At 55.5% G+C, this 14,041-nt stretch overlaps 1 protein-coding gene across 7 annotated transcripts in view; it reads right to left on the bottom strand.

The window, feature by feature from the left end:
* Positions 1-14,041, bottom strand: part of CUX1 (cut like homeobox 1) — a 348,779-nt gene that overhangs the window by 51,586 nt on the left and 283,152 nt on the right. For 6 of the 7 annotated variants that reach the window (XM_033839695.2, XM_033839699.2, XM_073791974.1 and 3 more), the window contains exon 11: positions 8,857-9,045. In XM_033839695.2, coding sequence (XP_033695586.1) covers positions 8,857-9,045 — 189 coding nt within the window. The remainder of the gene's footprint in view (positions 1-8,856; positions 9,046-14,041) is intronic. The other variant, XM_073791972.1, reaches the window with a different exon arrangement.

Genomic DNA, 14,041 nt, shown 5'->3' with positions numbered 1-14,041 from the left:
AATTCCAATGTTGAGATCCTAACCCCCAACACGGTGATGGCATCAGGAGGTGGCGCTATTGGGAGGTGTCGAGGTCATGACTGGAATTAGTGACTTAAAAGAGACCCCTGAGAGGCCCTTCTCGGGGCCACGTGAGGACGCAGCGGGAAGACGGCAGTCTGTGAACCAAGAAGGGAGCCCTCAACGTACACAGAAAATGCTGGAGCCTCATCTTGGACTTCCAGCTTCAGAACTGTGAGAAACAGAAGTGTCTGCTGTTTACATGCCCTGGTCTCTGGTATCCCGTCATGGCAGCCCCAATGGGCTAAGACCCTTCACTGACTACGTCCCCTGTAAAGCATCCAGCAGCCCCGAGGGAGCCCAGACATGCACAGTGAAAGGTGACAACTGTGGAGTCGTCCCTTGTCCTTTGCTCGTTGCCTGATGTTGAGTGGGCACAGGCGTGCGTGCACACCACACACACACACACACACACGGCAACCGTAAGGTTGTAACATAAACCCCAATGAAAGTAGAAGGAAAAAGCTTTACAGAAGTGGAAAACCGAACTACGAAAAGGCCATTTTGTATGAAATCCCACAAAATGGCCAACAGGATGAAGAGACGCTCTCCTGGTGTTTGAAAAGCAGCGTGTGGCTTTTCACAAACTACGTGAGGCCAGCTGACGCGTACGGTTAGTTGTCAACACCTTTGGTGGGACCCTGCTGATAAGAGATACGGCCCTTTTGTCACTGAGGTCAGCATCAGATAGGCACCAGGGAAAATGCGTTTGTATTTCTGGAGGGGTCCCCCCAGACGCGGGGGATTTTAGCAGCGGAGGCCGGTCCGCTGGGTGGTCACTGCTTTCTCCGACAGATGGTCCTGCAGGGAGGGCCCTGGCAGGGCACCCTGGCCAGCAGGGCCACGGCTGGGCATGGCTGACTCCCTGACCCTAGAATGCCCTTCAGAGGGAAGGTCAGGGGCCCTCTGGCAAGCTTCCCAGGTGCGGTGATGCTCTGCTGTGCTCCATTCACCTCTGTGAGCTCACGTGGTACCCACGTGGCTGTTTGTGCCCGGAGCCCTGCGGGGCCTTCTTGCCAGGAAGAGCCTTTGCTGTAGAGTGGGCGGCAGAGGGTGCCTCCTTCTCTGAAGGTGCTTTTGGCCTAGTTTGTTTTTGCCCTTCCCCCCTCCACCAAAGGAGTTCTTTGTGGGAAGGAAGACAGCTTGACATAAAACGCAAAGCCTCAGCCAGCAGGGGGTCCTGCCCCTTTAGCATCCTTCCAAGCCTGGGGCGAGCAAATTCCGATTCTTGAATCAACAGGCCCTTCCCATCCCCAGGGCTTCTAGTTACCTTTTTAGGCTCTACTTGACCAGCCACGTCTACGATCACAGTTTACAGCCGGCTGAGAACATTCTAGAATTTGGGGAGAAGATTCCCACCTGAATCCCACGTGGCCCCATTTAGCCCGTCTTTTCCTTTTGCCTTTGCTGGCGGTTTCTTGTGTGTGTGTTTCCCATTGTGTAGAATTGCTCTGCCCTGGTTCCTTTTTAAGACCTCTTGCCTGTATTACAATGGTTTCTCCTCATAATCAAACAGGGTAGCATGCACTCATTTTCCGACGAAAGATGCTGAGAAGGTGCTCATGAAGACACGATTCTTTCATTCTCCTCCCTGTGGTCGGAGAGTGGGAAGCCTTTCCTAACACAAGATGGCCCAGCGCTGCCGGACGCAAAGCACCTTCGGAGGGTGGGACTCACTGACGCTGCACGCGGAGCGCGCATAAAAAGTGGTCACGTTCAGAGAACAGGAGACGGGCAGGAAGAACGGCAGACACGAAGCTTCTGGACCTGGCACGGCCCAGAACCTGGAGTCAGCTCTGTCACTCACGAGCCGGGCCCTTTGGGCACGTCAGTCAGCGGCTCATCTGTGAGACGGGAAGGCCGGTGACCTCCGAGTACTGAGCGAAGGGGCACGAGACAAGGAGCCGGTGCAGATGCTGGCGCCGAGGGGCCTTCGATGCGGGACCACTGTCGCTGCCAGGTCCTGCTGCGGGTTCCCTGAGAGCACGGCTGCAGGCCTTCGATCAGCCCAGATCAGAAGGTTTTCGGGCTGGAATCTGTCTGGTTAAATATGAGTTTTCACTGAGAACCAAACAGCTTCCACTGAAATTTCTGCCATCTGCCTGGGGGGCAGCATAGTCGGGAAGAAATCAACATGGCGGCTGCAAACCTCTGTGGAGCAGACACCTGGACGGGGGCCTGGCGGGGGGGCGCCTCACAAAGCCCGTCCCCACCGAGCTCCCAGCGGAGCGCCGTCTCAGGACCCCGCGTGTGGCGGCAGGCTGGGGGTGGGCCGGGGCAGGAGGCAGGCAGCAGGCGGCGTGGGCCCACACAGGCAAGAGCCCAAGTGCCCTCAGCTCTGTTCTTTGGCCAGAAACTCCTTGCTGGGCGCCCGTAACGTCTGGTTTCAGGGGGTCCTGCCCGGAAAGGGCAGCAGGTGCTCCTAGATCCCAGGCCCGGCTCCGCACCTCACATGTCATCTTATCCAGTTATCGCGACACGTCTGCAGAGCATCTGTCTGTCCGTCCAGAGAAACAAAGAAAAAAAAAAACCCACAGGGGGTCTGCACCAAAGGCCGTGGCAGAGCCCGAGGCTGCCCAGAGCAAGTGCAGGAAGCAGTGAGGCGGATCTGGCTCCAGGATCCCTGTGGTACCAAGTCTGCAGATGTTCTAGCCCCTTACACAGAATGGCGCAGGGCACTTGGCCCTCCGAGTCCGTGGATGTGGAACGTGCAGAGACAAGAGCCCCAACTGCAATACTGAGTGCTTAGCCTGTGGAAAAGCACTCAGTAACGATGGTGACTGTTATTACTGTAGTTATGACTACTTCATCCCTGGTGGGTGGTACTGAATACGACGAAAGGGTTCTGAAGACACTCTGTGGTCCTCGATCCAGGCACTCCATTTACGAAGTTCTCCACAGCCCAGTCTGCCACCTCCGAGCGTCCCTGCGGCTCTTTGGCAGATCCATGGAGGAGGACGGAGGCCCAGAGCAGCTCTGGCTGTCTGATGCCGATGGCAGGAAAGGCAGCCCCACATCCTGCGCCATGAATGCAGAATCCGGCAGGCGGGTCGCCTTCCTGAAAAGGGGCTCTTGTAAAGGAACCCACTCTGACCTTGTATAGAGAGGGGAGGAAAGGTCTAGGGTGGAGCTGGGCTTCGAGCTCAGTCCCACTTTGCTGTGACCCTGGGTGACGGGCTTAGGCTGTCGGGCCCCACGCTCCTCATATGGGAAGGGGGGAAGAGTAAGAAGAAGGGTTTCCAGAGGACAGTGGTGAGGAAATGTCGGATGCACAAGTGCAGGCTGCCAGCACCCCTCAAACACGGTGGTTTTATGATACGTTAATCACACACGTTTAATACTATAGAGCACGTATGTGGTTCCAGACTTAGTAGGAGCTCATCGAATGTTTCTTGAATTGCTAGAAGCATTATCTATCTGAAGTTCTTAAAATCCTGGCTACGACTCAAATAATGAGGTAATTTAATTTAAAATGCAAAGCATTTTGGTGTGCAGCAAATTAGGTACTGAATTTATAAAAGATATCTGTCTTAGTCAAGTTATAACATGGGGCCTAGGGCTACCAACTTAAGGGACCTCTGGCACAGAGACTAATGCAAAGACCCTCGAAAGACCTCGTCCTCCAGGTTGCACAGCAAGGGGTCAAGGTAGCAACACGCCTTTGCCACACAACGGACGGGGCCGGAGAGGCGACTGTTGCGGTTTACAGGCAGCTCTGTCTTCTTCCTCTGGGATAATCGGAGCCAGGCTTTCGGCAGTGCTGTCTGAAGACCCACAGCTCAGGTTAGGGGCATCGGTGTGTGACCCCTCACCCTGACGTGGACCCCGGGGCTGAGGGGCCACCAGTCAGAACCCAGCGGGTGTGACTGGGCTCCCTGGTCCGGGCAGGGGTCTGAGGTTGACTCTGCCTCTCTAGGGTCTGGAACTAGGCAGCGTGCCCCTCCTTTTCACCTGAACGGGGACCCCCTCAGGTCTCCACTGTTCCTTGGTGAGAGGTGGCAGTTACGTAAATTTAGGATCTGCTGAGGCTGGCCTGGGGGAGAAGCCCAGGGACGCCCAAGGTGGGCGCTGTGCGTGCACTACGGGGAGGCTGAGAACGCAAGACAAAAAGGGGAGACCCCCCCCCGCCCCCAGGCCAGGGGGTGGGGAGAGTGACCATGACATTGGAGGCCTTGCTGCCAGCTGGAGAAGTGCGGCTCTGGAGACACAAGGGGGACCCCTGTGTGGCAACCCCATCACAAGTCACCTCCAGCCTCCATGAACTGTGACCCAGGCACAGGGCGGACGGGAGCAGCTCCTTCTCACGGAATCGTGCCACCATCGTCCAGGAAGGTCCTGGCTCAGTATTTCAGCTACTTGGACACTGTATGGTTGGCTAAGTGGGCCACAAGCTGGGGATCACCTGCAGGTGAGTATCTAGATTTACTCACCCAGTGACCAGGGGCACGTGTGTCTAAGAGGATTCACCGTAGGTTCCCACAATTAGCTCCCTGAAGCATTTCCAGTAACGCCCACCGGTTTGCAGCGATTTACTTGTGACCTCAATGCAGATAACTGGTCTTGAGGCCTCTAGCACGATGCCCCAGAGGGAAGAGGCCCTCGGTTTCTTCCCTCTGGGGCATCTCCGCTGCTGCCTCCCTTCCCGGGGCCCCCTTCACCCCCCTCCTCCCCGTGGAAGGCTCACTGCTTCCTTCAATTGCACAGATGGCTTCCTTCAATCTGTGCTCACAGTGCCTTCAAGATGCAGCCAGGACGAGGCTCAGGGAGGCTCGGCTCCCGGGCTCTCTGATACCGGGATGTGTGACGTTAAAACTCACTCGTGCCGTCCAGGGAGGGCAGGGGCCATGGAAGGACACACAGGCCTCCCCGCTACAGCCACGGGCTGGCTGGCACCCCCTCCCCGAGACAGCGATTATCATCATGCCCACCCGCGGCAAGCGACCAACGGAACGTGGATGTCGGAGCTTCACACACTGAGACGATGATGAGATGCTCGTTAAAACGCGGTCAAGGGCAGCCCCGGTGCAGAGGAAACACACGGCCGGTGAGGGAACTTATGTAACCAAAGAGGCAGCGTCCAGAATTAAAGGCGCTGAACGAGTGCAGAGAAGTGGTTGTCGGTCTTTGGTCCTGTCTCCACCCCGCGAGGGACACAGTGTGCCCCACAGTGGCTCAAAAGGACCCATCGGAACCTCGGGAGGTGGCGTGAGGGGTGCGGAGGGTTGGGGAGGCTTGTGCAGTTCGGAAAAAGGCCCCCAGGTGAATGGAGCACACCTGCCCACCCGCCCACCCGCCCAGCGAGAAGTACTGATCAGTGAGAAGTACTGATCTTTAAAGCAACTGCAGAAAATATCATTTCTCCCTAGGGGAGATGGGCCTCAGTCAGTCCTTACAAACCCCCATCTTACACCTGAGCTATTGGTAGCACTGTCTCCTGTGCCCTAGCGAGTAGAGCGCAGGTGACTGCCGCGTCACACCGCCTCTGTACTGAAGCGTTCCAACAGAAGGCCCCAGAATAGTGTTATCAAAAGCAGCAGCCTCGCAATGGCAGTCGCGTTATTTCACTAATTATGAACACAGGATTATCCTCGACAAGCGGCACGGTGCTCCAGTGCTTGTCAGATCAGGCAGGAGGAAACAGCTCCCACTTCTGAGCTGGTTTTCATGTCTATTTGAAGGTTAGAGGATGCACCGCTGTATGCGGCTAGTGATGGTGAACTTGGCTTGAAAAAGCAGAGTATGGGGAGAGAGACTGGTAAACATCCAGCTGGCAATTTATCCTCATAATTATCAATCAGTTACGAAGGCGAAGGGAAGAAAGCATTAGTCGCAAAGAGAGGGAGTGTTTCAAGGTGCTCGGAAAAGCAAACCACTTAGTCCCCAAACGTGTTCCATTACAGAGTGCACCCCCAGGGGGTCCTGGTGGAGGAGACTCCCAGTCAGCTCAAGACTCCATAATCTCAAGACTTGTCCGTGGGACTTCCCTGGCGGCCCAGTGGTTGAGACGCCGCTCTTCCACTGGGAGCGGGCGCGGGTTCGATCCCTGGCCGGGATCCTGCGTGCCACACGGCATGGCCAAAAAAAAAAAAAAAAAAAGACTTGTCCGTTACGCCTCCTGCCCCTGTGAGACCAGTGCCCCTCATCCCTTCAGTCACCGTCATCAAGCACATTAGCATTTCTCTCCGAGGTCATGGTCAGCGTCCATGGTGAAACCACCCACCACGCCAGGATGCGGAGAGACAGCTGGAGGCTGGAGCATCTTCAGACGTAGATCCCACAAAGCTGGACAGCACCGTCCAAGATGGAAAAGACGGGGTGTTGGGGGTTGGAAGCGGGAGGAGGAGGAAATGGGAAGCTCAGGGGCGGCTCCCGGCTGCGTCCAGCGGCCACCACGGCTGGGCCCCAGACCCCCGCCACAGAAGCATCAGGTGGTCGATTTGACAGGTCTCATTCATAAAATATTTTTCTAGTAATTGTTTCACTGCTTAGTTTAGATTTGAGACTATAAATTATACACGTTAGGAGGAAAAAAAAGCCCAGGGAAGTATCTCATTCAATTAACCTTATTCCCTTGGGCGAGGGAGGCTGACGGGCCCGTTTGGGGAAGGCGGATACCTTCTGTGTGTGGGTTCGATATCAGGGAGAGCTTCACTCCTGGCGACAAGGGGTTAAGATAATTAAAATCAGAGAAGTCTTGTTACTAGAGGACATATTTTGATTATTAGATCAGATGAAGATAAGGGAGTAATAATTTTGGAAGAAGTATTGCCGAATTGTTTCATTAACTGCACAGTATTAAAGAATTCCCCCAAGATACAGATAAAGAACATTAATTTGTGAAACTGCGTTTCATTTTTGGTGAAGGCAAACATTAAAACCTTAACTGATTTAGAAGAAATTGCTCTGTAATAAAAAACGTAAGGCCTACAGCCTCCCTCTCATGTAGTCAAACGCATCATGTACTGGAGTCGAAGCCTTTAACTGTAACAAAGGAGGGGAAGGCCAATTATCCAATAGCAGGGCCACTGCTGGGGTCAGAAATGGCTATAACGCGAGGAAATGACACTGAATCTGGAAATAATAAGTGAGCACTGGCGCTCAGTGGGCAGGCTGATGAGAGCCTCAGTGTGGCCGGGCCTCAAGCATCTCCCCATCCCGGCAGGACCGTCTCCTCCGCGGGGCCCGGGCACCCGGCAGTTTCTCAGACAGTGGATGAAATCCACCCAAAGAGGCAGAGAAGGATCTAGTGAGGCTGAGCTGTGGGTGCCCCGGCGCCAGCGAGGCCAGGCCAGGGGGCTGCCGGGAGGACAAGACTTGCTGGAGACTGAGTTCTGCCTCAGAAGCATGGTCATGCGTGGAGGAAAAAAGAAAATCTCAATTAAAAAAAAAAATCAAAATGGGCCTAACCACATTCTGGAATTACCTTACATGAGAAAAAGTTTTCCTGACATTTTTACAACCAACTCTGATCCACTTTCTTTAGAGCACAGAGACTACAATTGGCAGTCGGTCACTTATCCATTCACACCCGCCTCGAATGGGCGCTGAGCGGGGGCGGGGGGGGGGGGGGCCCGGTGGAGCGGGGACGGCAGAGCCGATGCCGCGCCCTCGCCGGTCCTGTCTCTTCCCTGTCAAATAAGATACCACCGAGGAGTCCCTGCTGGCTCTGACGTGTGAATCTGGGGTGCCACGACTATCTCCACATCATGCTAACTCCAACAGATTGGGAATACCTTAAATAAAGTGTAATTAAAAAAATATAACGTAAAAGGTTCTGGGTTCTGAATGTGGGACACCAATTTACGAGAAGTCCCTAGAGGATCTAGCTTTCGGCTAGACTGCTGAAGACGCCGGAGGGAGACCAGCGGCTGATGGTGGGAGCTCCCCGTGCTGAAGCAACGCCACGCTCCGGGCCCCGGCGCCTGGCACAGGCCTGAGGGTCAAAACCATCCCTGCAGGTGGGGAGCAGGGCCCACGGGGCTCGGTCAGATGTGCCCTCCACGAACCCCTGGCTTTCATGTCGTTTGGGCACAGGGCGGGCTGGGGTCTCGGTGTGTGGGGTCCTCCCGCTGGCACCTTCTCCAGGAGCCAGGGAAGGCCGGCAGAGCTGCACTAACGCGTCTGCGGATGGCCTGCGCCCCGACGGCACTCCAGCCCAGGCGGTGTGCTGTGGGCAGGTGGGCACCTAGGATCGGGGTTTCTACAACGGGCTGCGTGCGAGGACAGCGGACCAGGAGGGACGTGCCGCCTGGGCAGGGGCTGACGGGAGGGGTCAAGGCCCATCCCGCCTCGCTGCCTTGGGCTTCAGGGCTCTGCTTCTGGCTGCCTCACAGAGGTCAAGGCTGCCATGCCTGCTGTCAGTCAGGACAAGGTGTTCTCCAGACAAGAGCCCTGATGGAGCTTCTGAGTGACGTGTCCAGGGGACCTCACGCCTCCTTATACCGGTCTCACTGGAGGGAAAGACTTGGCTGATGGCTGCAGCTCACCTGAGATAAAACCCCAACAGTCATTTCTGCTTTCAAAAGAGAAGGAGTTTTAACCATGACCTTTGCAGACAACAAAAACGAGATACATGTGTGCGACGGCTACGGCGGGGCAAATGAGTTAGTTGGCTTTGAGGCGAGACCCCCCTGCCGTGGTCACTACACTGGGGGCCGAAGTGCCCCGCTGAAGAGCTCGGGGTGTCGGCGGGGAGCCGGACTGCCGAGCCCGGGCTCCTTCCGGGGCCACGTGGGAGGGAGGTGGGGTGTGCGCGTGCGGCCCTCCCCCGGCCCCTGGGGCCCCCGGTGCCCTTACTTTGAGGGTGCTGTTCTTGGCACTCAGCTGCTGCTCGAGCTGGGAGATCTGGCTGGCCGAGTTCTCGCGCAGCTTCGTGAGGCTGGCCTGGAGTCTCTGCACGTCCTCCACCAGCTGCGCGATCTCCCGCTCTTTGGCGGCCAACTCAACTTCCAGGCTAGAGCGGGTGAGGACCTCTATGGCCTGCTCCTGCGGAGGAGAAAGGAGATGACAAAACCGCGCCGGCCTCGGACGGGCGCTTGGGGTTGCCGGTGCTGGCAACCGAGGCGAGAAGCAGGCAGTGGGAAGGATGTGGTTGGTGGCGTGGACGATACGGCATCACGTCCTGCCTCTGCTTGGACCGCACCTGCCCGTCGCCCTCCCCCCGACCTTCTCGTCTGCACGGGGAGCTGCCACCTGGATTCGTCTGTTCGACAAGCATTTACCGAGTACCCACCATGTAGCAGGCACACAGCAGGGGACAAAAGGACAGAAGTCCCTGTCCTCACAGGGCTTCTGGTCCAGTGGGATGGGGCAGGGATGAGATGCCTTAAATATGCTTATTAGTAGCAGAGAGTGTGTCGGATGATGAAGAATGCCACGGAAAAACTGAAGCAGGGAAGGGGCAGCTGGGGCTTTTAATAATGTGGTCGGGAAAAACCGCATTGAGATGGTGACATTTGAGCAGAGACCTGAAGGAGGTGGTGGAAAGGGCCTTGCTGATGGCTGGGGATGCCAGAGGGGAAGGCTCTGTGGACAGCTCCTGGAATGTTCCAAAGCATTCGGACTTTTTACCACAAGATGAGATGCAGTGTCCTTTTGATTCATTACTCTGTTACCTAGAAGCTGAGATACTGTTTGACAAATTGATTCTCAGTTAGCATTTTAAAAAAAAGAGTTAAAAGACGTGGAAGGTGCATATTTGGGTTCCTTTGCGCAGGAATTCTTTTGATAATTGCTGTTTTAAAAAACTTACTCCCCACCCCTCAGATGTGCTCATTTTGGAAAAAATGCAAAACAGGGAAAAGGTATTTTTTTTAAAGTCAAATTCTTATTTCCACTTCCCAAGGATGAAAGCAGTACTTTTCTCAAGTTTTAGAAGTAATCATAGCTCCTGAATGGTTCTGGAAGCTTGTCTGGAAGTGCCGGGCGGAGCACTTCTGGGCATGACTGAGGGGGACAGGAAGGGCAGGACCGCAAGGTCCCTGTGACAGCAGCGACCTGGGGACGCGGCTCACACTGCAGCGTAGAACGCCACCATCCTGGCTGTTGTCCCCTTGCCCCCGGAAGTGCACCGCTGCACACCCTGATTTGGCCTATACTGGGGCGGAAACAGTGGCAGCTACAGCCCCAGTTGGCAGGGGCAGCCCTGCCATTCCATGCATGATGTGCCTGTCACAGGGTTTTCACCATTTGGGGACAGCCAGTCACCATGGAAATAATTTTTCATGTCTCCCTCCCAGGAAATTATGGCCTTTACCACGTAAGAATGTGAAGTTTTGTGGGCGAAGAAGGGAGCCCCGTCTGTCTCTGGTTTGTATAATGTTATAAAGTAAGTCCTTCACTTCCCCTAACTTCTGGCGGATCTGCCCGTGGCCCTGGGGCCCCAGTGAGCATCTTCCCGCCAACTTATTAAAGAGGCACATGCTGTCCAGACCCGTTCTGTTCAGCGTGGGCTCCACGGACTGGTGCCAACTCACACACCGTGGCTGGTACACAGTGAGACAAGTACAGAAATTGAGAGTAAGTGTTTAGAAACTTTGATAGCAATCTGACTTTGCTGTGACATTTTTATTGTCTTTTGTAAAACTATCAGTCTGCAACAGATTGGAAATTCAAAACAAAACAAAACAAATAAAACCATCCTTCACCACAGAGAATTTAGGAAGCGCCGCCCTAGACAACTCTGGCCAGAACCCAGGTCAGGAGCCAAGGGACCGCAGACAAGTCCTGCCAGCAGTGAGGACGGGGGAGGAGCGCGTGGGGGGGGGTCCTGAGGAGGGACGGGGGGTGTAGGCGGGCTGGTGGATCTTGCTCCGTCTCAGGGCGGGGACCCCACAGGCGGGCACAGGGGTGGGAGGGGCAGGGAGCAGGGCACGAGCAAGGGGTGATCAATGCCGAGAGGCTGGCTCGAAGAGGACTGAGCATGTTGGCACCTGAAAGTGACGGCTCGGGAGGGTGGCAGGAGGGGCCTGGACTCAGCAGGGGGACACGATGAAAGTGATACCCAGGGAGCTTGGCCTCATGGTGCGTCTAGGCTGTGGCACGGTATCTAATTTAACTTATTTATCCACCGTCCAACCTGAGGGATGGCAGCCATAGCAACTGTTTAAAGTGCTCTTAGGGAAAGAATCTGTAACACAAGCCCAAAGGTGATCTGGGGCTTTCAATGGGCGAGTGCAAATCACAGCAGGGATGAGGGTTCAGAGAACCTGCGTAAAAACAGGAGCTCTCAGTGTGGCCCTAGGTCCAGGATGGGTACCGGGGGACGGGCAGTCCCAGGGTACAGTTGGCTGCTCAACTCTTGGGGCCCAGCCTGGTCTGGCCACAAGCTGACCCTGTGACCTCAGGCACATCAATTAACTCACGAACCCGGGCCACAGATTCCTCATTCATAACAGAGCAGACACCATTTGTGTCTCGCATAAACTAAGCTGAGGTGAGACAATATACCCCGAAGCAGCGAGACCTTGGAATTAAGATAGAAATTAATTCTATCTTCTATCTAATTAGATAGAATTAGAATTCTATCTAATTCTCCTACTCCGAGCCCAGACGTGCTCGCTCCCACCTGCAACACGAGGGCGTCCTGTTGTCCCACCGTGAAGACGCAGCAGAAAATGGAGGAAGAAACAGACAAGGGCCCGGGAGTTGACCGGGGCTGCGGGTGGAGGGAGAGGCCCGCCCCTGGGTGATGGAGCTGGGCCTGTCGGTCCGTGGGCACCAGCTAAAAGGAGATGGTACGACAGGGTGCACAAGGTGCTGGGTAAGGTGGGGGGGGGGGTGAGGGGGGGCGTGGAAAACTGCAGGGGGGTCGGCGTCTGGCAGTTCAGGTGCCCTTGAGATGATTACTGAGAAGGGAAGAAAAGGTGGATTCAGGGACTCAGGACCACTGGCTCCCTCGTGTCTGTCCAGGCCTCGACTCAGCCCCACCCAAACCCCTTGGGAGCTGGGCCCTGCCCTGGCAGCTGTGGTTCAGGGGGCTGGGGTAGGGCCCAAGGACTCCCTCTTCATTCTGATGGGGTCCAGGGTCAGGACCCTGGCTCGGACAAGCCTCGGAAGGAAGGAACAGAAACTGACTTCTCTCAGTCTGACAACAGGTCCCGGTGGGCACCAGAATGGGGTCCCGAGAGTCTGTCCCAGGGGGACCTGCCCAGGCTCCAGGCTTCAGAGGTAAGGGCCTGCGTTCCTCACGGTGCCTGTGTTCCCCATGTTTCCCAAGGGGAGAATGAACCCAGAAACCGAAGTCGCTGAGGGAGTACCCCATTAAACTTTGTCCCTCGGAACCGCCCGCCCCCTTCTGCCAAACCGCTTGTGTGAACTATCACAGGTCACGTAAATCCTCCTACAGAGACCAGAACACCGAGGCCGGAAGAAGCCAGATAATGATCTCTGTTACCCTGCAGCCATTTTCACACGAGATGCAGGAGCTTCACTGAACACGAGGGAAACCTGATGTGCGGTGACGGTGGGCCGGGACCCCAGCCTACGAGGCAAACACTCGGAGTCTAGGCTAATCTCCCCGGGGAGGGTTGAGGGAACGAGAGGCTCAGTTCTCCTTCCTTCTCATCACCCCGCTATTCCTGCCAACACTAAGTGGCCGACATGTGCCGACTATGTCCAGTATATTCACCTGATGGACAGACAGCCATTTAGGTTGAAGGCGGCCTGGTGTGGTGCACCAGAGCCCCAGACTAACATTTGCCTGTAAATACTTGACAAAGGGCCTGCATGCCTCCTGTCTCCTTGAATGTGCACGAAGCAGGAGTGGCTCGATGGAGGGGTAAAGAGTGGATTGGGAGCAGGACAAACTCGGGATCATATTCCAGCTCGGTCATTTCCCAGCTGTGTGACCTTGGGCAGATTACTTAACTCCTCTGAGCCTGTTTGCTTACCTAGAAAATGAAGGTAATAAAACCGTGCTCTAACGACTGTGGCATCACGACGCAGCAAAGACACAACGGCACAGAGTCCCGCCCGGCCTCTGATGCGGAGCAGGGGCTGGCTGACTGGCGGCTCGCCTTCCAGAATTGGTGATTCCAATGGCCCAATGCCCGGTTTTGGCTTTTGCTGGATCTACAGACTCCACCGTTTCTCTACCTAGTTCTGCCAGCCAAGCACAACAGACATCGTGCCGCTGGCCTGGTTTCCTACGCTTGCTCGTTTGCTCCCCAACGGGCTGGGGCTGGGGCTGGGGCTGCCGGGCTACACGGGAACGTGTCCCTGAGGGGAGCCCTGGCAGGGCCGGCTCGCGGGAGGCTGAAGCGGGACCGTGTAAACACTGCACTTAGCCGATGCCGCAGTGCTTAAGCACCCCGAGGACCCACAACTTGCTCTACCTGCGAAAACATTCATTTCCTTCTGAAATGTTTCGGCTGCTGCAGTCCAGGATGGACTGAAATCCAGGATGGCCAGAAATCCTTTCAATCAAAACATTTAGCTCAGGAGCCCCGGGTAGACACACGATGCACGGCTTTCTCGAGAGGACCCTGAGCGACCACAGAGGCCAGGAGAAGCCGCACCGATTCCATCCTCGAGGGCTTCCTCCCGCCTCGGCTCCGGTGCTGGGTCCAGTCCAGGTAAACTTGGACAAGGGCACCGTGACACAGCCAAGGGGACATTTCAGGCAAAATTAATACCAGAGTCCATGAAGTATAAAGGTTGTGATGGTTCCTTAAATGGGAAACTTTTCTCTGTAGCCTGAAACACTTAAGTCATGTTTTAGTTAAGGTGAACTTAAAGACAGAGAACAAAAATCCAGTCTTAAAAGGGGTCCTCACACTAAAACTTTGCTTTGGACCCATTCCTGGGGAATAATTTAAAAGCTCCGGTCTGGGGCGGCAGAGGCCCCTGCTGAGTCCTGGCTTGGCCGCTGGGGCCAAGCGTTCTGGGGCAAGGGGCTTACATCCAGGGAGCTTCCGTTTCCTCATCTATATAAAGAAATAACAATGCCCTGCTTCATAGGTCGGGTGGGGGTAGTGGTAGT

The sequence above is a fragment of the Tursiops truncatus genome, chromosome 15 (assembly GCF_011762595.2).
Source record: "Tursiops truncatus isolate mTurTru1 chromosome 15, mTurTru1.mat.Y, whole genome shotgun sequence".
Taxonomy (NCBI): domain Eukaryota; kingdom Metazoa; phylum Chordata; class Mammalia; order Artiodactyla; family Delphinidae; genus Tursiops; species Tursiops truncatus.
The sequence above is the reverse complement of the archived record's forward strand: the minus strand, read 5'-3'. Positions and strand labels throughout refer to the sequence as shown.